The sequence below is a fragment of the Heterocephalus glaber genome, unplaced genomic scaffold (assembly GCF_053883595.1).
Source record: "Heterocephalus glaber isolate CG9 unplaced genomic scaffold, H.glaber_assembly_v1.0 deba00001429, whole genome shotgun sequence".
Classification (NCBI taxonomy): Eukaryota; Metazoa; Chordata; class Mammalia; order Rodentia; family Bathyergidae; genus Heterocephalus; species Heterocephalus glaber.
This window is the reverse complement of record NW_028258294.1, coordinates 27654990-27678517: the sequence shown is the minus strand read 5'-3', so window position 1 is coordinate 27678517 and position 23528 is coordinate 27654990. Positions and strand designations below refer to the sequence as shown.

Genomic DNA, 23528 nt, shown 5'->3' with positions numbered 1-23528 from the left:
TATCTTAGTATATTGATTACTATTCTATTTTATAACTACTTTGGTTAGATCTGTTCTGATGCTGGCTTGGAGTTTTCTTGATACCAAGTGAGAATAATAGATGTAACATACTTTTTTTTTTTGGTACTGGGGATTGGTAACATACTTTTTTAAAGAAGTACTTTATGATTGTCAGTCCATTCAGTAAATATCAAAGATCGATCTTTTATAGATGCTTTAATGCTGTAAGATTGTCAAACAAGCATGTCTTTTGTCCTGAAAACTCCAGCTTTTAATATTACTTACATGTTTGACACTATTTTGCATTATTTCAACTGTTTTAAAAGAGTTTCCTCTTGTCACAAACTTCTTTAACTATGGTAGACATAGTTTATCTGAAAATTAAAAATTCATTGTGCTGATAGGTTTTTTTTTGGTACTGGGGATCGAACTTGGGACCTTGCACTTGCGAGGCAGGCAGCAGAACCACTGAGCTAAATCCCCAGCCCTGTGTTTTGTTTTTTGAGATAAGGTTTTCTGTGTAGTTCAGGCTGGCCTTGAACTCACTATGTAGTCCAGGCTGGCTTGGAACTCATGGTAATCCTCCTGCCTCAGCTTCCCCCAGTGCTGGGTTTATAGGCATGCAACCACTATGACTGGCTGTTCTGGTTTTCAGAGGGACTGTTCTGTACTTTCTTGGGTATATAGCATATACTAATGACACATTCTAGGCCTGGGCTGACTCCTTTCTTTTGAAGCCAAGGGAAAGAAAAAGAGTACTTCACAGATATTGTTGTATCTTCTATTTATTGAATGCCTGTTATATACCAGCAATTTTATGCATACTGTCTTCTTTCCATAAAAATTCTGTGAGATAGACATTATTTATCCTTATTCCCAGGCAAGTAAACTGAGGTTGATATGGGAAAAAAATTGACACCTAGTTAAATAAATGTCAGGAATGGGATAAAAGTCCAGGGTTTTCTGATCCCCAAGCCTGTGTTCTTTCCAATGAAAACCCTTAGCAAAATCCTGTGATTTGGTTGTTGAGACTCAGGAGAATAAGCTTGCAAAAGCAAGTAGCATGAGTTTGAGAATAATACCAGGTAAGATCCAACCCAAGGAGTGGGAGGTTGTACCTTTAAAGGTCTGTGCATTTTGGCTTGAAGGGTGATCAGGAAGGCTTGGATGGCAGAGAAACATGCACAAAGGTAGGCTGTTCAGCATTGCCCGTGACCCTTGTTGAAGAAAGAAAGAGTGGACGAAGTAAAGAATACTTGGCATTTAGAATAGTTAGAATAAGTGCAATGTCATAGGCAAAACATCTTCGTGGAGTCAAAAATTTCACCAACAGGTGAAATTTAACATCACAGAAAAGAAAGTGATTGGTCTTGATAACATTTCAAGTTCTCAGATGTTGGAAGGCAGCTATGCTGACCACTATACCACCAATGCACACACGAGTTCTCAGATGTTGATGTTGACAGGTACTTTTATCTGTGAGTGAATAGTAGTATTCTCTGTTCAGGAGTACATGAACCTGGAGAAGGTTAGAGGGGCAGTTAAAGGAAACATTCAGCTCAGTGCAGTGGCACACACCTATAACTCCAGCTCTCTAGTAAGCTAATGCAGGAGGATCCAAAGTTTGAGACCAGCTTGGGCAATTTAGTAATTTAGCAACACTGTCTCAAAGTAAAAATAAAAAGAGCTGGGGATGTAGCTCAGTGGTAGAGCAGGTGTAAAGAAAAGAAAAGGAACACTTTTCCTTCAAAATGAACAGTGGTTCTACTAAAGTATGCCATTTTGCAGCTTAGGACAGGCTTTCATAGTCTGTGTGTTTTTTCAACATCTGTCAGGTCACTGGATGGGAAGGTAAAAGTGAATACCTTTTGTTAGAAAGCCTGTGGGTTTCCATTCTTGGAGCAGTAGAGGGTAAAGCCCTATTGGAGTCTTAGGAGCCCTGCTTAGAGTTGACTGCAAGCCGGAACTATTCTAGAGCCTTCACTCTTTTGTTAATCATTTCTGTGGGATGTTGTTGGCTTTTCCCTCTTGGTGGTATAAATTTGACATTTACAAGGATGACTTAACTTATAATTTAGTTCCTACAGTTTTATAAAATTACAGGCTTGTAAAAAGGTTCCCCTTCATTCAATCTATGGAACAGTAAACATTATTTTTTCTTCTTTTAGCCTCTTTCAAAGCTCCCTTTAGCTCATTTGAATGAAAGGGATTGAGGCACTTTTCATAAAGAAGGAGATTGGTGAGTTGCTCCCTGCAGAGACCCTGCTGCCAGCTTACTTTCACCTGACATCTTACACCAATTCAGTGCTCAGCTTGTCATTCTGAAGTGATTCTTTTGCATTGTTCAGCTTTGATGCTTTCTGAGCATCAGCATTGAGTAACTCCCTAGAAAGGTAAAAGTATATACCCTTTTCTTTCATAAGGTAGATGTCTCATCAAATAGAGGAGTACACTAGCTAACAGAATTCATTCTTTTTTGTCCTTGTTTTTAAGAATGTTGTCACTCAAACTTTCTTCACTCTTGGCTTATCCCCCAGTTTCCTTCAGGGAAATAACAATGTATTATGAAATATTCACAGCCTAGTTGAGACAATAATTTAAGAACTCCTAACACATAGATAATTGAGTTTACCAACTTAATACTTTTTTTTTTTTTGGTGCCAGGGATTGAACTCTGGACCTTGCACTTGCAAGGCAGGCAGTGGAACCACTGAGCTAAATCCCTGGCCCCCAACTTAATACTTTTGATTCTGCATTTCAGAACATAGAATATCTAGGTAAAAAGATAACTGAGACAGGAGGTTTGTTAAGTTGTGATAGAGACATATATGTGTTAGAAATTAAGAGCTAAAAAGAAATAAAAACCATCTGTTTTTGCAAATATCAAAAGAGACAGGAAGCTTTTATTTATTTATTTTTTATTTTTGTTGATCCTTAGCATCTGTAATACACCTCTTGTTTCTCTAGTCACCCGTGGTCTCTTTTTTACAGGTTAAGATTTCCAGAATTCTCTTAAGAATGCTGGTTCAGAGAAGATTATGTGAAGCTTATCTCTCAGGAAGCTGGATCTTACAGGATTCATTTTGGAAATTTCTTGTTAAATATTAATTAAAATCCAGGAAGATGTTTCTTTCTGCTTTGCAAATAAAACCATCCATTAGTTTTGTATAACCTGAATAGTTAAATATAAAGAATGCAAGATTAAAAATGTCCCTGATGAACTTGGTCTGGGAAAGGAGCTCTGTTCCTGAACAGACCCAGTCATTGTATTTAGAGAGGAAGGAAGGAATTTTCCCCAAAGGTGACACACAAATGAACTTAGACCATTACTTAGTATACTCTTCTTCCCTCTTGCCCCTCTCCTAAATGTTTCTAGCATTATGAGTTTGGTTTCTAATCTTATTTTGCTGTGCAAGCTGCAAAAATGTCAGGTTTTTCTGACTATTCCTCTGCCTCCTGATTACCCTTTTAAGCAATGCTGATTACAGGAAATTGCTGTGGTGTAAGGCGGGTGTCACAACACGCAGTGATTAAAACCCGCATATGTCATTCACAGCCTGATTGAAGTAATCATACAGAGGGAAAAAGCAGATGATAAACCTGCTAAATGTGCAGAGGGAGTCTGTTTTTCATCATATGGGTTTAAGGATTTTGAGATATAGAATCAAAACTAATGTGAGTGAGGCTTGTTTCAATCTTGCTTCATTCTGAATCCTCAACTTCTAAGCAAGGCCTGGGTCTCTGAACATGATCCTAAAAAAATCAAGTTGTTGCTTTTTATAAAACACATGGTACCCTATGCACATGACTGTAAAGTAGTAGTTGAGTGTATTAAGGTGTTAGAACGTAAATGGGGCAAATGGGTAGGGACAAAATGGGAGAGGCTAAGTTTCCTTTATCATTCTTTCTTTTGGTCTGCAGAATGTTGAAAGAATAATTAAATTCAAATGGCTTCAAGGGCCAGGGATTTAGCTCAGTGGTTTTGCCGCCTGCTGCGCAAGCGCAAGGACCCGAGTTCAATCCCCGGTACCAAAAAAAAAAAAAATTCAAATGGCTTCTTTGATTTTGTTCCACATGGTTCTGTGTTCCTAAACTATTGATTTATTTATTTTTCTCTAAACTATTTAAATTATTTGGTTCTAAAAAAAAAAAATTCAAATGGCTTCTTTGATTTTGTTCCACATGGTTCTATGTTCCTAAACTATTGATTTATTTATTTTTCTCTAAACTATTTAAATTATTTGGTTCTAAAAAAAAAATTCAAATGGCTTCTTTGATTTTGTTCCACATGGTTCTATGTTCCTAAACTATTCATTTATTTATTTTTCTCTAAACTATTTAAATTATTTGGTTCTAAGAATATATTAGTCCCATTTGGGCATGGCACTTTGGGCTAGATATAGTAAATTTCTATCTTTTTTTTTTGGTACCGGGGATCAAATTTGGGACCTTGCACTTGCAAGGCAGGTGTTGGAACTACTGAGCTAAATCCTCAGCTCAGTAAACTTCTATCTTAGAGTATGCTGCCATAATAAAATACCTGAGATAGGGTAATTTATAAAGAACAGAAATATATTTTTCACAGTTCTGGAGACTAAGAATTCAAGATCAGGGCTCTAGCAGATTGGATGTCTGGTAAGGGATGGATCTCTCCTTCCAAGATGGTGCCTTGTATCTTCTGGAGGGGAAAAGTGCTGTGTCCTCACATGGTATAAAAGCAAAAGATAGATAGGTAGAGGAAATTATCTATAGATTGAAATATAGCTAGATGTTTAAAACTAACATCTATGACCAATTCTTTTCTTTTCGCTTCTGCTCTTGGGCTTCCTTTGTGTGCTGAGCATGTCAAGCGAGGAGGTTTATGGACTGTCATTCACTTGAGGCACTGGATTGTCAAAATTATTTGAACCAAGACCATTGTGAGTCAATACTGTAATACATATTGAAAGCATCTACTAATGATTTCTTACCTCTTTGTCTCCCTCAGGTACAGAACCGTGGTATTTCTATTTAATTAATGGATTTCTGAATTTCAATGTTGCCTTTGCTTTGGCTCTTCTGGTCTTGCCACTGACTTCTCTTATGGAGTACCTGCTGCAGAGATTTCATGGTGAGAGGCATAAGAGATGGGAGAGTTTGAGGGAAGAGAGAACAAGTAACAAGGTGTACTACTAAGTGAAAAAGAATTCTACTTATTTTATTTTCCATTTTTTCCTGTGGAAATTGTTATCTTGTTGAATTTTCAGTTCATATTTGTAGATTATTTGAACCTACATGAAAATTTGGGTATTTTGTTTCAAATTAAGCTAGCAGGAGGACCCTTCAAATGAGGAAATTAATGTAATTTACACAGTCACCTGTGAAAGCAAAAGCTTTTATGAAATCTCAAGATAACAAGCCTGTTTGAGTCTTCTGTCTTATAAAAAACATGTGAACCTGGTATAATTTTTTTTGTTTGTTTGTTTCTGAGACAGGGTCTTACTATGTAGTCCAGGCTGGCCTTGAACTCACTATGTAGCCCAGGTTGACCTCAAATTCATAACAATCTTCCTCCCTCAGCCTCTGGAGTGCTGGAATTACAGGCATCTGCCACCACACCTAGCTAAAAATTTGAAAACTGATACTGAAGTAAGAGATGTTTTGGATTTCCTAAGAAGCATAATTCTCTGGGTTCCATTTTGCTTCTGTGTTTGCCTTACTGTGTAAGGTTTGGTGTATCATTTATTTTGCTTGCTCTGATTCTGTATTGTACAGCTGGTGTTTTCTCAAGTTGTCGTAGCTCTGGATATCTGGTGCCTACAGTTTCTTTCATGGAGCAGAAATTCATATGAGCTTTGGAAAGATTTAATTTCAGAGTTTTCAGTCTGATTTGGGTACCATATGACTGATTTCTCCCCACCTCACCCCCATTCTGCTTTTCTGTTTATGAAGTATTCACTCTGTTACAGGATTAGCGTATGAGAGCAGCCTTCAGAGTCACTTTTGTTTTATTTTAGGACTTTTGTTTTTAAATAACCATATTGTCATTATTCCAGCAAAGTTAATATAATTCCTTCATATCATCTAATACCCAGTTGATATTGTGACTTCCTAGATTATCTGAAAAATAACTTTTTTTTTTAGTACTGGGGATTGAACTCAGGGCCTTGTGCTTGTGAGGCAGGCATGGTGCCATTGAACTAAATCCCTGACCCTGAAAAATAACTTTTTGTAATCAGTTTGTTTAAAGCAAGATGTTAACAAAGGTCACATACTCAATTTGGTGTAGGTTTCTTAAGCTTTTTATGATTTCCCCATCTCACTTTTTTCTCCTAAAAATTTTTTTTTTTTTTTTTTTTTTTTAGTTTTTTGAAACAGTCTTGCTGTGTAGCCCAGGCTGGTCTTGAACTCACTATGTAGCCCCACCTGGCCTCTAACTCAAGGTGATCCTCCTGCCTCAGCCTCCGAAGTGGTGGGATTATAGGAATGCGCCACCACGCTCTGCTAAGATTTCTGTTAAAGGTGTCAGATTATTCATTTTGTATAGTATCCCACATTTTATATGTAATATATATATTTTATATGTTTGTTCCCTTACTTCTCTTGTATTCTTAAAGATCACTTCTTCCTTCTTTTAAAAAGTAAATTTTTCATACTGGCCGTGGTTGTGCATGCCTGTAATCCCAGCACTCAGGAGACTGAGTAAGGCAGGAGGATTTTTGTGCTTATGGCCAGGCTGGACTACATAGCTGGACCCTGTATCATAAAAAATAATAGTTTTATTTCTGACTGTAAAAATAATTTATGCTTGTGGAAAATTTGGAAATGCTTTTAATGTAAATTAATAATATATTAAGCCATTCTTTATAGTATGAATCTAGTTTTGATTTAAAAATGTATTATGTGCATACATATCCACTTGGTAAGAAAATTAGTGCTTTTTGATCTGTATTTATATTTTTATGTATATTTTATAATAGAAGCATTACTTTAAAAAAAAACTAGAAGCATAGAAAAATATAAAGAACCAGGAAGGAAATTACTCATAATCCTCTCACATATAGCTGTGGTTAGTAATTTTATGTTTTATATAGGACATTTCAAAATTTTAGATCATATTAAAAAATTGCTTGTTAGCTTTTAAGATACAAAAGAGAGGGCCGGGGATTTAGCTCAGTGGTTTTGCCGCCTGCTGCGCAAGCGCAAAGACCTGAGTTCGAGCTCCGGTACCAAAAAAAAAAAAAAAAAGATACAAAAAAGAAAAAACTGTTTATACTAAATAGGTTTATTTTCTTTCTTTTTTTTTTTTTTTTCAGTACTGGAGATCTAAATCAGGACCTTGCGCTTATGAGGCAGGCACAGCACCACTGAGCTAAATCCCCGACCCTAGATTTATTTTCTACAAGTAAAAAATTTCCATTTTAATGTATACCACCCAGAAAGACATAAATCCTCAATTATAACTTAAAATATCAATAAAATCTTAAGAGTAGTATGTTTATAAAATAAGCTTGTTATTACACTCCAGTAATTTTTATCCTTTGAGAATTCTGTGGATATACAGATAACCTACATAACTAATTTAGGCATTGCTGCGGTGGGTCTTGATGACATCTTACTCTGTAATCTAAACTTGCTCACTGTAGACATAGTGGACACCAGGGAGTGCTGTCTCCCTACCATTTGCCATAGTTTTGTGAGCACAGCTCATTATCACTAATGTAAACCTAGTAGGAGGTACCTTCACTGTGGGTTGCAGATTTATCATTCAGTGCTCACGTACCGAACCACAGGAACTTTCCAGCAGGCACTTGGGTCTTAGTGTTCATCCCTTTAATTCTTTCGCATGCTTTAAGTACATTTTAGTTCCAGTTTTGAGGTTCAGAGTGGATGGGTATTATAGGAGAGAAAACTTAGTAAACTTTAAGAATTTTTTTTTTTAAAGACAGGGTCTCACTATGTAGTTCAGGCTGGCCTAGAACTCCCTGTGGAGCCCAGGCTGCCTTTGAACTTGCAGTAATCCTCCTGCCTCAGCCTCCTGAGTGCTAGGATTACAGGTGTGTACTACCACGCCTGGCAAGAGTGTTTTTATGTTTGCCTTAAAATGGTCATTTGTGGCTTGTTGAAAAGGGTTTGAGAATTGAACTGTTTTTCCTTCTTTTTTTTTATTCTTTTATTGGTACTTTTTAGGTATGTGATAGGTTTATATTTATTAGTGGGTGCTTGTACCTGTACATCATGTATCTTGGTTCTTATTTTTTTCCCCATTATCTGTGTGCCCTTCACCCCCTCCACCCTTCCCTATTTACATAGATTTTGATTCCATTTTTTTTCTTTTCTCATAATTTTTCCTTTCCCTTCTTTCCTTTCCCTTTCCCCTCCTACCACCCCTACCCCTTTGGACCTTTTCTTTCTATTTCAAATTGTCAATTATTCATTTTAACCATTTTAATCCTTATTTACACTTTCAGTTTCTCACACTAGAGAAACTATTTGGTATTTACACGTGTGTCCTATTTATTTCACTTGAGTATGGCCTCAATATACATCCATTTAGCTATAAATGTCTCTAGTTTCTCATTCTTTATGGCTGAGTAGTACTCCATTTTATTAAAAAAAAACCACATCTTTATCCAGTTTCCAGTTGATGGGCACTTGGGCTGTTTCCAAGCTTTAGCTATTACAAACTGTGCCGCTATAAACCTGGGTGCACATATATCGCTGTGGTATGATTCTTTTAATTCTTTTGGGAAGATACCCAGCAAGTTTTTTTTTCTTTTAATCTGTGTCTATTTGGGGATTTTTGGGGGGGTTTTGGCACCAGGGATTGAACTTGGGATCTTGCACTTGCATGGGAGGCAGCAGAACCACTAAATCCCTGGCCCAATCTGTGTCTCTTTGAACAGACCAATTGGTATATAGATAAGAAGGTCAATGTATTAAGTAGAAGTCAAGAATTAAAACCCAAGAAATGGGTTTACAGTATCTCAGAAATATTTAGGTTTAGTGGAAGGACTTATTAGAGGTTGGAAGGCTTTTTTTTCCCCTTCACCCAGCATAGAACTTATACAGTTATATTATCCATTAATTTGACCTTCACATGTGTTCTGCCAGTATTGTGCCTCCCTTTAATTTTGGATCTTTTGGAAGAGCTAAGGAGTATACTCCTCTTTCTACTTGACATCTTTATTACATTGGTGAAAGTGGGAATGCAGAAGTTGAAACATTTTATGGGTTCTGTAGAGCATACTCCCAAATTTGAGATTAAGAGAACATTGAAACTAAATATGTTGTTTTGTTCTAGTGTGATGAAAAGTGGATATTTTTCTGTGTCTTGCAGTTCAGAATTTAGGCCACCCATATTGGCTTACCTTGGCTCCAATGTATGTTTGGTTTATAATTTTCTTCATCCAGCCTCACAAAGAAGAGAGATTTCTTTTCCCTGTATATCCACTTATATGTCTCTGTGGCGCTGTGGCTCTTTCTGCACTTCAGGTGAGTTTCAGGGAGAAGTATATTTGCCTCATTTGGTTTCACTTATTAAATAATTGCTCAAAAACTTAAGGGCAAATTATAGCATAAGTCCAGCTGAGATATAACTTTACCCTTGATACAGATCATATTAGTAAAACTTTTTGCATTGCTAAAACTGCTTATCCTATTCTTATTTGCTGACTACGTGCTTGCATTATTAATTTGTGAGATAATTTGTTTCTGTTGCCAAAAGAAATCCAGTTGCTAATAAAGATACATTTTTAAGTCACCATATGGGCCACCATGATATGATAGTGGTACCTGAGTAAAGCTAATAGAATGTCTGCTCTTTAGCTACTAAATGAGAGTAAATCTTTGTAAGACTGGGATTACATTAGGCAGTTAGCAACAAGGGACACTTTGTAAACCTGGTTTAACACCTGTCCAGGTCAATTCTCTGACAGAATTAATTTGACTTTTCTTTGAATATCTCTGTATTTGTGGCCTCAGCAGCCTTGAGAGTCTTTCTTGCCCCCTGTTATCGTTTGCAATTGATAGGAAACAATTGATAGGAAACAAGTTTTGTTCTTCTTTTTTTGTTTTTCTTGGTACCTGGGATCGAACTCAGGACCTTACGCTTGTCAGGCAGACATGGTGGCACTGAGCTAAATCCCCAGTCCTGTCATTTTTTTTGGTCCTGGGGATCGAACTCAGGACCTTGAGCTTGCAAGGCAGGTGTGGCATCACTGAGCTCACATCCCCAGCATGTAAGTTTTGTTCTTAACAGATTTATTGAGATATAATTCATAAACTATAGTTCACTTATTTAAAGTGTGCAACTCAGTGGTTTTTAGCATATCCATAGATATATACAAGCATCACCACAGTCAGTCTTAGAACATGTTTATCTCCTCAAAAGCCTTGTGCCCTTTAGCTACCTTCTTTCCTTTATCTCCCAGCTCTGGGTAACCAGTAGTCTACTTTCTTTCTGTAGATTTGCTTACTCTGGGCATTTCATCCATCATATAAATAGATCATAAAATATGTGGTCTTTTTGTGACTGGCTTCTTTTATTTAGCGTAATGTTTTCAAGGTTTATTTATGTTAGGGTAAAAGTTTTAAAAATATAACTAATTAGGCCAGGGATTTAGCTCAGTGGTTCCGCCACCTGCCTCACAAGCGCAAGGTCCCGAGTTCAATCCCTGTTATCAACCCCCCCCCCAAAAAAAACTAATTATAAAAGTAATTGAATTTCAGATAAAACAAAAACATCTAGTATTTTTGCATATCACATATCAAGGTTTTTTATGACTATAATAGATCTTTCTTTTCTTTTTTTGGTACCGGGGATCGAACTTGGGTCCTTGAGCTTGCACAGCAGGCAGCGAAATCACTGAGCTAAATCCCCTGCCCATTATGACTATAATAAAAAAAAACAACTGCCAGGGATTTAGCTCAGTGGAACTGCGCCTGCCTCGCAAGCAAGGTCCTGAGTTCGATCCCCAGTATTAAAAATAAATAAAAAATAAAAAAACCCAACTATGTTCTTTTTTTTTTGGTACTGGGGATCGAACTCAGGACCTTGCATTTGCCAGGCAGGTGCAGTGCAATTGAGCTAAATCCCCAGGCAGCTATATTCTTTTTTTTTTTTTTTTTTTTGTACCGAGGATTGAACTCAGGACCTTGCGCATGTGAGGCAGGCAACAGAACCACTGAGCTAAATCCCTGGACCCTCAACTATATTCTTTTAAAATTAGTATTATATCGGGCCAGGGATTTAGCTCAGTGGTTTCGCTGCCTGCTGCGCAAGCACAAGGACCCAAGTTCGATCTCCGGTACCAAAAAGAAAAAAAATAATTATATCATAATATTGCTTGTTGCGGTATCTATATTATTTTAACAGAAATATAATGTTCTGATTTGGATATAATATATAGTAATTGGTTGTAATATATATTGGCTTGGTTATAGTTAATTAAAGATTAGATATAATTTGTGTTAGAGTTTAGGTTGCTTATTCATTTAGTATTGTAAATACTACTAGAATAAATTTTTTCATTTAGATATTTGGATTGTATTCTTAGGACAGAGTCCCCCCACCCTTGTTTTTTTTCATTAGTGCTGGGGATTCAACCCAGGGCCTTACCCAGGCTAGGTAAGTGCTTTACCGTTGAGCCACACTCCAAGCCTTTCTCAAAAATATCAAAAGGGCTCAAATATATTTGTGGTATTTGTTGTATATTACAAAATTGATTACCAAAAGTAATTCCTGTCTAGGAGGGACAGAAGTAAAAGAGATTGAGAAAGTACTTAAAGGGAGCGGATCAGTTGGGAGAGTAACTTAGACTACATGCCTAGCATGCTCAAGGCCTTGATTTCAATCTCCAACATTAAAAAAAATAAGTTCATAAAAATGTGTGAATATATTATAGTAATCATCTAATTTCTAGTTTAGCAGATAATTAATAGCATGTTCCTACTTTTCTGTGAATGGAATTCTTTTTTTGTTTGTTTTTGAGACAGGGTATATATCGGGATATATATCACAGGTTATGTATCCCAGGCTGGCCTCCTCAGCTGAGTGATTAGCTGAGTGCTGGGATTCAGGCATGTGCCACTGTGCCCAGCTTAGGAATTCTTTTTTCTTATTTGGTCATGACACATTTTGTGATGCTAAAAACTGATGAAAACTTGTTAGCAAGGAGATACTCATATCAGTTAAACGATGGAAATACTTTATATATCAAAGAAAACTACCAAAAGCACTTTTGCTTAAATATTTAAAAAATAAGCTATTATGCCTTCAAACACTAGAAAAATACCCAGGTAATTTTCCTGTGAAGCTAGTGAGAGTTCACTCCTGGCAAGCTCTCTGGCTGGGCTGATCTCCAGATAGTGTTAGAGGAATTGGCTTTGATCTTAAAGTTTGGAGCTGGTAGCTCTCTAGGTGTTTGCACTTGCTCAGACCTTCAATTATCCCTCTATTTCTGCTTCTACACTATTGGTATTTCTTTGATGTTTTGTGATTGTATATATTCTGCAAGGTATCTTTTATCAATACAGTTTTCTTTCCTTCTAGAAATGCTACCACTTTGTGTTTCAACGATACCGCTTGGAGCACTATACTGTGACATCCAATTGGCTGGCATTAGGAATAGTCTTCCTGTTTGGGCTCTTATCATTTTCTCGCTCTGTGGCACTGTTCAGAGGTAAATGTGCCAAGGGTATCTGAACCCACATTTATGAGGCACTTTAGATTTTACTTGGTTCAGGCTTGTTTAACACATTTGGCTTATGTTAGGAAGAGGCCTATCCTAAAGGAAGAGCGTGTAGACTTAATTTGATGCAGTGTGACTTCTGTACCTCAGGATCGAAAGAGGTTGAGAGTTCCTTTTATTGTTATTAACTACACATTTTTTCTTATCCTTTTTTTTTGCGGGGGGCGGGGGGACCAGGGATTGAACTTGGGACCTTGCACTTGCAAGGCAGGTGGTGGAACTGAGCTAAATACCTGGCCCTTTCCTATCCTTATTGGGTTTTTTCCCCCCTTTTAATGGCTGCTGATGAATTAAGGAAACCTAAACTTATGATGCAAATTTGGGGTTAAATTTTCATGATTGTATTTTTCTTACAATTACTGTTGGGATCCAGAATATTAGAATATGCTGAAAGAATATAAAGTTAAACAGAAGTTTCTTCTCTCTTTCTTCAAGGACAAGAAACCAAGTTATATTTGACAAAACAGGGTCTCTCCTGCAGCCACCTTTGTAACCAGAGAGACATTTTATACCTGTGGAGCAGACTCCTTGCTGGAGTTGCTATGGCCCTTTGCACTCTAAATTTCATGTGGATTATAATGGGATGTTAACATACATTATAATTAAATTCCAGAATCTCATCTTACTCATCTTTGACTTTTATTAACTGTACTTTCTTCCAGGATATCATGGACCCCTTGACTTGTATCCAGAATTTTACCGAATTGCTACAGATCCAACTATCCACACTGTCCCAGAAGGCAGACCTGTGAATGTCTGTGTGGGAAAAGAGTGGTATCGATTTCCCAGCAGCTTCCTGCTGCCTGATAAGTGAGTTGTCCTTTGATTCCTAGAGTTTTGGTTTTTTTTTTTTGGTACCGGGGATCAAACTTGGGTCCTTGTGCTTGCGCCGCAGGCGGTGAAACCACTGAGATAAATCACCGGCCCTATTCCTAGAGTTTTAAATCAAGAAGTAAAAATAGCAATTATATGGCAGGATCTTCTTAATTTTTATTTTGGATTTTTTACAGAAAGTTATTGAATTATTTGCCATCTTAGATTGCTATGGAATCTGCCTTGTGCATCCATCTCCTGTGCTTGTCTCACTGGGTGCTGTGTTTCGGTATGCACCCTGTTCAACTCATAACCACAGGCTGAAAGTGGTTTGGGCTCCAGGTATCTGCTGGTGACTATTCTTGAAGATTTATATTTATAGATATTTAATTATTTGATATTAATGCACTTCTAGAAGTGGTCTAGAAACTCTAGCTATAATAGTTTTTTAGAAAAATATTTTTGGTAGCAGGGCCAAAGAGTCTTGCTAAATTGTCCAGGGTGGCCCTGAGATCCTCCTGCCTCAGCCTCTTGAGCAGGTGGGATTATAGGTGTGTGCACCATACCCAGTTTAGAGAAGAATTTTTTCCTATCCGATGACAGTGAAAGTTCCCTGTCAATATATGGCAGTGGGGAAAGCTACCATTAAGACATCTGTCCAGCTTCCTTTATGCTGTCTGTTGTTAGATTTAATAGCATATGCCCTAGAATTCCTTATATTTTTCTTAATTTGGTCCTCTTTAGGTAAAAGGGAAGTCTGGTTAAGACGAGTCATCTTGCTCCATTTGAGGAATGGCTTCAGCATAGCAAGATAGCACTGGCAGTAATATCTTGTGCTTAATAAAGATCCTGCATCAATCATTAATGATTAAATTAAAATTTGTTTTTTAAGTTTTGACTTTGGCCTTTGCTTTTTACATTTGAAATAGTTTCATAGCTGAAAATACTTTTGAGGATTACTCAGGAGCAAAGTACTGCTCCCTTAGTATGTTCTTAGTGCTGTATATTACATTTCATCTGTTCAGCACACCTGATGAATTTGCTCTAATTTTGATAAGTCCCTCTGAGCACATAATAATTAGTAATAGGTTTTGATACTTCCCTGATTGGTTGGTGGTATGACTATTTGGTTGCAAGTTTTGCTGCTGAGACTTAGTGAAATAGGTTGAGAGATGTGTAATCATAAATTTCTCAGTGCTTTTGGACTAAACTGCGACCTCTGCCTTGTGCTCCCTGATTGAGGTTTTAGCAAAAATGTTTTTTTTTTTACTTCATGTGAAATGTTTTTCACATTTTTTTTTTTTTGGTTGGTTGGTTTCAAGCACATTTAGCAATATGATCCCCTTGTGTTTTTCTTATTCTCTTTGTTTGTGTTTCTGATAGTTGGCAGCTTCAGTTCATTCCATCAGAGTTCAGAGGTCAGCTACCAAAACCTTTTGCAGCGGGACCACTGGCCACCCGGATTGTTCCTACTGACATGAATGACCAGAACCTAGAAGAGCCATCCAGATATGTAAGGGCTTCATTTTATTGTTGCTTCTTTGAAAAGAATTCTACTCCTAAAATCTCTTTGCATATATAGTAGAGCATTGATAAGAAGAGATTTTCTTTTTCAATATTGGGGATTAAACCCAGGGCTTTCACATTTAGCTGTATCTCTACCCTGTTTTATTTTTTACAGTACTGGGAGTTGAACCCAGGGCTTTTGCACTGAGCTATACCCCTGGACCTTTCTTAATTTTTTTATTTTGAGACAGAGTCTTGCTAAGTTGTCCAGGCTGAGTTTAAACTTGTAGTCCTTCTGCCTCAGCCTTTCAAAGCACTGAGATAACAGGAGTGCGCTACCACACCCATTTTAAAATGAAAAAATTAAAGTAAAGGATTAAATTAAAGTAACAACTTTTGTTAAGAAAGGGTGAACAATATCACTTTTATTTTCAAATTATCTTTCTTTATTTTCTATGTAAAACATATAATTCAATATAACTTCTAAGCTTTTGGATGAGCTAGAAATTTTCTCATGATAGAATCTGAACTATCATTCTGAAACACATTTTGAAACTCTTATTATTCCTTGTCCTATTAAAATATTGGTGGGGAGCTTTCAAGTTATCAGATTACCCTTGACCTAGCTATTACTATATTCTGGTTTTAGCACATGAGTAGTCAGGAAGACTATTTCCACAGTGAGTGCCATGGAGCAATCTCTGTCAGTGCCATGATCTTCTCCCTACTTGTCTACATACTGAGATCCCATGTGAATTTTATTTCAGTTCCTTTGAAAGTTGAGACTTTTGACATTTCATACCTATAAAATCTTTGATGGTAAAAAAGCTGAGACCAATAAAAATAATTATTTTCCTGGTTCACAGAGACAGTAAAAGACCATTTTGTAAAATAGATGAAGAGCACATTTTTTTGACAACCTATCTGTTAAAGAAATGTTTAAATGTCAAATGTATTTAATTTAGGTTCTGTTATGTCATGTGCTTAAAATGTAAAATAGTGAGGCTTCCAGTTGTCTTCTGAAGCAAACCTACAGCCACATCTGGCCTTTTGTCTCCCAGATTTGGGCTGGATAGAATTCCATGGAGCCCTCCATGGAGGGCTTGTGAATGGGAAATGTACATCATAAAATATATCCTTGGCCATCATAAAATATATCCTTTCTCCCTGAGAAAGTAAGATAAACATACCACCATTCTTTTAAAGGAAAGTTTTCATTCCTCTGAGAAAGAAAATAACCCATGGGAGGAGTAAATGTTATTGGTCATTTTAATTTTATCTATAGTCAGTCTCCTGAGACAAGGCTCTGATATTCAGGGGATGACTGTGAAGACACTGGAAAGTCAAAAGGGTGAGCAGATAGGCCATGAGAGCCAGACAGTTTGAATTCAGAGGTGATGTTATCAGAAAATGTGCTTTAGGAAGGAGTAACATTGGGAGGATAAAAAAAGAGAGGTGTAGGGCCGGGGATTTAGCTCAGTGGTTTCGCCGCCTGCTGTGCAAGTGCAAGGACCCGAGTTTGATCCCCAGTACCACAAAAAAAAAAAAAAAAAGAGAGAGGTGTATTTTGGAGCCCATGAGGCCTGGTTCTAATCCCAGCTAGGTTGCTTACCTTGATGACCTTAGACAAATTAGTTAACTTCTCTTTTTAACTAGTTTTAGTTTCTTTCTGTGAAACAGAAAATCGACTTTGGAATTACTATGGGATGTACTATTACTGTATATCTCTGTCATATTAAGCATATTTGGTCCTTTTTTTCTTTGATGCCGGGGATCGAACTTGGGACCTTGCAAGGCAGGCGACAGCACCACTGAGCTAAATCCCCGGTGGGATGTTAAGCATATTTGGAATCTGGTATATATATTTTCCCAATAAATGTTCTTTTTTTTTTTTTTGGTACCGAGGATCAAACTCGGGACCTTACACTTGTGAGGCAGGCGGCGAAACCACTGAGCTAAATCCTCAGCCCTGAATGTTCTTAATCTGATAAGGAAATCTTTTTCTGCCCAAATCTTTCTCTTTCTATACTATTATTGTTCATCACTGTCTTTTCTGTCCCATTGCTTTTGCTTATGTTGGTGACTATGTCTGGACTACTCATCAGCCAACTATTTAATCTGTATTGAGCAGTCTGTTCTTTAAGTGCCTTTAAAAAAAAAAAAAAAAATATATATATATATATATATATATATATATATATATAATTTAGCCATTTAATTTTGTTGTCTTATGTTACCTAAGTTGTTTTTGTTTTTTTTTTGGTACCGGGGATCGAACTTGGAACCTTGCCCTTGCGAGGCAGGTGCTGGAACCACTGAGGCTAAATCTCCAGCCCACATAAGTATTTTTGATTTGTAAGTCCTGTCTTTCTCCATCAGATGTGTGAATGATTACACCTTCTCTCTTTTATATTAACAGTATCTGGGATAGTGCTGTATCCTAGTAGTTAGCCTTTAGGGTAGACTTCCTTTATCTGCAAAATCCTGAATAGATTCCTAAAACTGTTGATAGTACCAAATTCTACATATACTGTACTTTTTTTTCTTGTACACACATATCTATGATAATTTAATTTATAAATCAGGTACAGAATAGATTAATAATAGCTAATAATAAAATAGAATAATTATAACAATATACTATAATAAAATTATATGAACGTAGTCTTTCTCAAAATTGTACTTTAGATCTTAGTAGCCTCAGCATATGATTTATTTTTCCTTCCTTAATAAATTGAAAACTTTTACGTTTTCACTTAAACACTTTATGGCTTCTCTGTGGTACACACGAATTGCCAGCATCATTACTCTTGTGCTTTGAGAGTCATTTTTAAATAATCTAAGAGTTACCTGAACATACTGCTCTGGTAGTGGGTCGGATAACTTAGGTGGCTACTAAGTGGCTACTAACAGAAGCAATAACAGACAGGTAGCATAAACAGTGTAGATACACTTGACAAAGGGATGATTCAGGTTCAGAATATGACAGTACTTGATATCATCGTGCTATTCAGAATGGTGTGCAGTCAAAAACCTATAAATTTTTTATTTCTTGAATTTTCTGATTAATGTTTTCAGGCTATAGTTGACTGACTGTACATGGCCTTTTCAATGGATAATGAATATTCATCATCGTCTGGGTGATGATGTTGAGAGGAGACTGGCTAGAAAATCTGCAGTGGCCTTTGCACATCTTAGTGGTCACTGGTTGTCTCTGGTTAGATCATAGTTCCACATTCTCTGCTACCAGACGTTAAGTTTGTTAAGTGACTCTATATTTTTCAGAATCCCAGTAGGAGTCGCCAAAATGCTGGCTGTTAAAAACTGGGACAAGCAAGTTTATGTATCTGTTGGGTGTGTAGCATCTTTGTGCTTACCCATATGTCTTGTGGTTGAGAGTTTTGCTGTAGCCTTCTCTTTGTGTTCTGATTTCAATGGATTGTCCTGCATGATGGGAAAAGTGCCCTACAAATCCAGTCTGCTCACCTCTGACCCTTTGGAGAATAGCAGGAACATTTGATGGCTTACTATTATATTGGAGGTTCTTCTCTTTCTGTTAACTGTTTAAAAAGATATTTAATTTCCTCTGATAATAAAAGAGTTACATGTTCATTATATAATGTAAACCTATGGACAAGGAAAAATAATATTATTTTGTTATCTAAGTATTACCACTATTACCATTTCAGTGGGTTTTTTTTGGTTCACTATTTTTTCTTTGTGTGTGTGTGTGCATATGTACACACATGTAAACAAAATTATCAGTTACTTTAAATATTTAATGTGTTTAATTCTTTAAGAAATGATGCTGGAGTTAATGGCTGTAATGTCCAAATATCTTTGCCTGACATATAGGAAAACATGCTTTTTTTTGGTATCGTTCCTGGTTGTAAGGCTCATTCAGGATGGCACAATAATTCTGTTCTCTGTCTTTTCTGAACATCCTAACTAGCAGCATTATTTTTATTTTCCCTTTGGTTTTCAGTAACAGCCTTTAGTCAGCTCTAAGTTCAGGGTCAGCGGATTGGTCTGTCCCATTTCTTTTCTGTATGGAAACTAGGAAAGATGTTTGACCTCCTTTTAGTTCACCATCCTCCTTTACCTCCTGAGTTTATCAAGAATTAGGAGAGAGTGTTTATAAAAGACCTGTGGTTTCTATTGCACTATTGTAATTATATTGCAGAAATAATAGTTTTCTGCTGCATATTCTTTCATGGTAGAAATTGAGTAGCTGTCAAACATCCCATTATTGAACAGTGGTTCATGCCAAGATTTTTTGCTAGAATCAAGGTCTGCAATAATTTAATTTACTTTATTATTTTTGTTTTTTGTGGTGCTGGAAGTTGAACCCGGGTCCTCACGCAATGCTAGGCAAGCGCTCTACTCCAAGCTATATCCCCAGCTCCCTCGAGGTCTGGATTTAGAAGGTACATTCAGTGTTACCTCTTTAGTTCTTGACAAATTCAAGTTTTTTTCACTCTTTCAACGTAAATGATATCCCTCTGGCCCCTGGGCTGGTATATAATTTGTGAGGTATTAAGCCAGTGGGTAGACTGGAGAAAATGATTCTTCCAAAGGAGCTTATAGGGCAAGAATTTTCTCTGACTGATTTGATGCTTATGTAGACTTGCTGGTAGCTTGCCTATGTGCTACCTTTAAAAACATAGATTGGGGCTGGGGATTTAGCTCAGTGGTTTCGCCGCCTGCTGCACAAGCATAAGGACCTGAGTTTGATCCCTGGCACCAAAAAAACAAAAAACAAAAAACACATGGATTGGTCATTGATTAATTTTTTTCCAAACAATCATATAGTCAGTTATATAATAACATGTTATAAACTAGCTAAATATTTTTATGCACTAAAAATCAAAAGACTAATGGGAGGGGCTGGGGATTTAGCTCAGTGGTTTTGCCGCCTGCTGCACAAGCACAACTCGAGTTCGATTCCCAGTACCAAAAAAAAAATGACTAATGGGAAAAATGGGAATAAGGACACAATACTTAAAAACTTTTCTAAAGGTATGTTAAAAAAAGATAGGAAGGGCTGGGCATTTAGCTCAGTGGCACTGCACCTGCCTTGCAAGCACAAAGTCCTGAGTTCGATCCCCTGTACTGCAAAAAAAAAAAAAAAAAAAAAGATAGGAATCTAATAAAAAAGGTAGTACAGCTTTACATATGTTAAATGGTTAAAAGTATGCAAATACTATAATAAATAGTTTACCTTGGAAGAAACCAGAAGTTTGGTTTGTGAGGAGGTGTTAGAAGGGTTGCATCTTGCGAAGTAGTGAAAGGATGATCTGAAATCTGACAGTTATAATACCAAAGGTGGGTGGGTGAGTATAGCTCATCACATGGTAAACTGAGGAAGCTGTAGGTAGAGTGTTTGGTTTTATGTACTTTGTTTATTCCTGCACTGTTTGGTTCCACTGAATGCAGTTTTCTGCATGCACCTAGCATTTCTTGTGTATTAAATGACACACAAGTAAACATAGAAGTTAAATTATGCTCAAAATGTTCCCTCATATATCTATTGTGTTGGAACAGATTTGCATTTTTAGGACCAAGTATGGTGACTCACACCTGTAATCCCAGGACTTGGGAGGCTGAGGCAGGAGGATTGCTGTGAGTTCAAGGCCAGCCTGGGCTACATAGCAAGACCCTGTCTCAAAAAACCTTTTTTTTTGTATTTTCAAAACAAGTATTAATACAGAGCTGTTTATTAACTCAAAGCTTTATCTCATTCTTCTTTATCCTTGCTTTTCTTTTTTTCTTTTTTTGGAACCGGGGATCGAACTCCGGTCCTTGTGCTTGTGCAGCAGGCGGTGAAACCACTGAGCTAAATAACCAGCCCATTGCTTTTCTTTTTTAACAAATAGAATTATGGACTTGGAAGGGAATTTAACAATGAGTCTAAAATATCTTCATTTGGGACAGGGATTTAGCTCAGTGGTTTTGCTGCCTGCTGCGCAAGCGCAAGGACCTGAGTTTGATCCCTGGTACCAAAAAGAAAAAAGGAGAGGATTGTGATTCTTTTCTGGAATCAAGGGAAGTGTGTGTTTTTTTTAAGTGACCAGTAATTTCCAAGATCCTTCACATTTCTTTTCATCTCTTTCCAGTTTGCACTAACTGTCCCTGAAATTCACTTGGAATGTTTATATTTCAGCTTACCTTACTACCTGTTTCCTCATCATGTATTTTATGCTGGCAAAGTTTACCTTGAAACTTGAATCCTGGGCAGTGGGACCTCTGACCAGAGACAAAAGTGTACCTGCTGCTTCTGTTTCAGAGCAGATGAGTACATATCTGTTAGAGACTACTGTGTGCTGTGATTTTGAGAATAAATTATCACTGCATGCTCTAGCCTTGACAATGTTTCCATTCCAACAGATGAAGAAAAGCTGTGACTATTTTTTTTTTTTTTGGTACCAGGAATCAAACTCGGGTCCTTGCGCCTGCGCAGCAGGCGCCAAAACCACTGAGCTAAGTCCCCGGCCCAGCTGTGACTATTTTATTACTGCCTACCTCACTTTAGTTCACTGTTCCCTTGACAAAATTCATAATTTTTATATTGGTGACTCGGCGTCTGACACTTTTATTTGAGAATATATATTTGTTTTTGTTTAAATTTGTGATAGTATCAAATTGTCATCCTTAACATGTGTTTATTGATAAAATATAAACAATGTAAAATCAGTAATAAGTTAGTTTCAGTTTCTCCACCATCACCTGTTCCTTGCTTTAGAGGTGCTCATTTGTTCTTCTCCAAAGCTGCCTGTGGGTTGGTAGAAACTGAGAGAAGTCACATTTCTTTCAAAATTAGTCTTGAATGCTTGTGTTTTACAAAATTTTAAATTAAGGCATATTTTTAGCTTCAACAGCTGGTTGATATGTAGACTGTGACTAATGAAATGAAACACATTTTTGTTTCATGATCATGTGTTAATGTCACCCTACAATTTTGTTATTTTTGATGCAAGAAAGAATGATTAAATCTGAAAAAACAAAAAAAATGAGCTCTTTGGTTACACTTAAGGCAGATTTCAATCTAGTCTTTTGATTTTTGAATTATAATGATGTGGTTATAGAGAGTGTTCCCAGATTTTGCAGTGTGAGATACTCATAAAATTGAGAGAAGAAACTATTATTTCTGATTCTAATCAGCTAGTGTTACTTTAGCTTTTATATCGAAGGGGCAATAGATACTTGGTGTTAGAGGGATTTAAACTAAGAAAGCTCAAACTAAAGATAGTTACAGTAAAAGTTTGTGTGTGTGTGTGTGTATGTGTGTATGTATATACAGATTTTGTGAGGAAAATCGATATCTATAGAGAAAAAGATCTGTGATATACACTAATATTGTGTATCTCTCTTTGGATGATTTTCTCTTTGGGGAGAATATTATAATTTTCTTATGTTTAATCACAGTTTACTTTCATCATTTGAGGAAAAAAATAACCATAATTGTCTAACATTTAAAACTGCTAGAAGGTCTCTGATGTCTTTTACCAACATCACTCAGTATGTTGTCAGGTGACTTCGAGTTTCTCTTTAAGTGCAAGAACTTTTAGCTCAAAATTAAGAGTTTTTTCCCCTTAGTCTTCTGGCCTTTTCTGAAATCATTTCATTTAAGACTTTCTTTGCTGCTCTGTCTGTAAACTAGATCTAGATTGCTTTGAAGAAATAGATATATTTTACCTATTTACAAGCTCTGAGGAAAAAATATTTTTTCTGTGACAGATTCTTGCCATGTAGTTCAGGCTGACGTTGAACTCATCATGTAGCTCAGGCCGGCCTCGAACTCATGGTAGTCTTCCTGCCTCAGCTTCCCAAGTGCTGGGATTACAGGCATGTGCCATTACACTCAGCTGGAAGAACACTTTTAGAGGCCGGGGATTTAGCTCAGTGTTTCCTTCGCCTGCCCCCAAAGTGCAAGGACCTGAGTTCGATCCGTGGTACCAAAAAAAAAACAACAAATTTCAGAAACCTAAAACTATAGAGGATGCTACAGTGGGTAAGTCAGGTAGATTATGTTAAACTCTTCAGGCAGGAGAGGAGTTAAAGAAATAAATAAAAATTTAAATAAAGTTAATCTGCCTGTTGGAATTTGGACAAAAAGCCCTGTCTAGTAAGAATGCTGTAAAAACTGCCTATAGGGAGGGGAAGTCCCACCAGTTTTTTGAGTTACTGGCTTATGAAGACAATGATCTATGAATCTTAGCAGCACACTAATGCTAATCTCTATTTTTCAGTTATCTTTTTCATTTTTAATCATTTTTAAGTGTCTTTCATTCTGTTGCTTCATCAGTTCATTCATTCATCCATTCACTCAACTTTTTATTGTCTCTAACTGTGCTGAAAATAAAAAGGTGAAAAGGATAATTATCTGTCCTTTATGTGGTGCCAGGATGGAGAAGGGAGGAACTAGAAGAAACACAAAAAATGTAGGGGGGACCTAAACTTCTATAATCAATGTCTCTA

General features: G+C 36.8%; 1 protein-coding gene across 25 annotated transcripts in view; it reads left to right on the top strand.

Annotated features, from left to right (window-relative positions):
• The window catches only part of Alg9 (ALG9 alpha-1,2-mannosyltransferase), a 116478-nt gene that overhangs the window by 28080 nt on the left and 64870 nt on the right, over positions 1–23528 (top strand). For 23 of the 25 annotated variants that reach the window (XR_002386832.2, XR_015451559.1, XR_002386833.2 and 20 more), the window contains 5 exons: positions 4988–5110; positions 9320–9474; positions 12533–12662; positions 13394–13541; positions 14928–15057. Coding sequence is in view for 19 of the 25 variants with exons in the window: in XM_021237890.2 (XP_021093549.1) it covers positions 4988–5110; positions 9320–9474; positions 12533–12662; positions 13394–13541; positions 14928–15057 (686 nt within the window). In the remaining 6 variants the exon portion in view is untranslated. Of the gene's footprint in view, positions 1–4987; positions 5111–9319; positions 9475–12532; positions 12663–13393; positions 13542–13741; positions 13887–14927; positions 15058–19393; positions 19478–23528 lie in introns of those variants that run through there. The other 2 variants (XR_002386835.2, XM_087212179.1) reach the window with 2 other exon arrangements.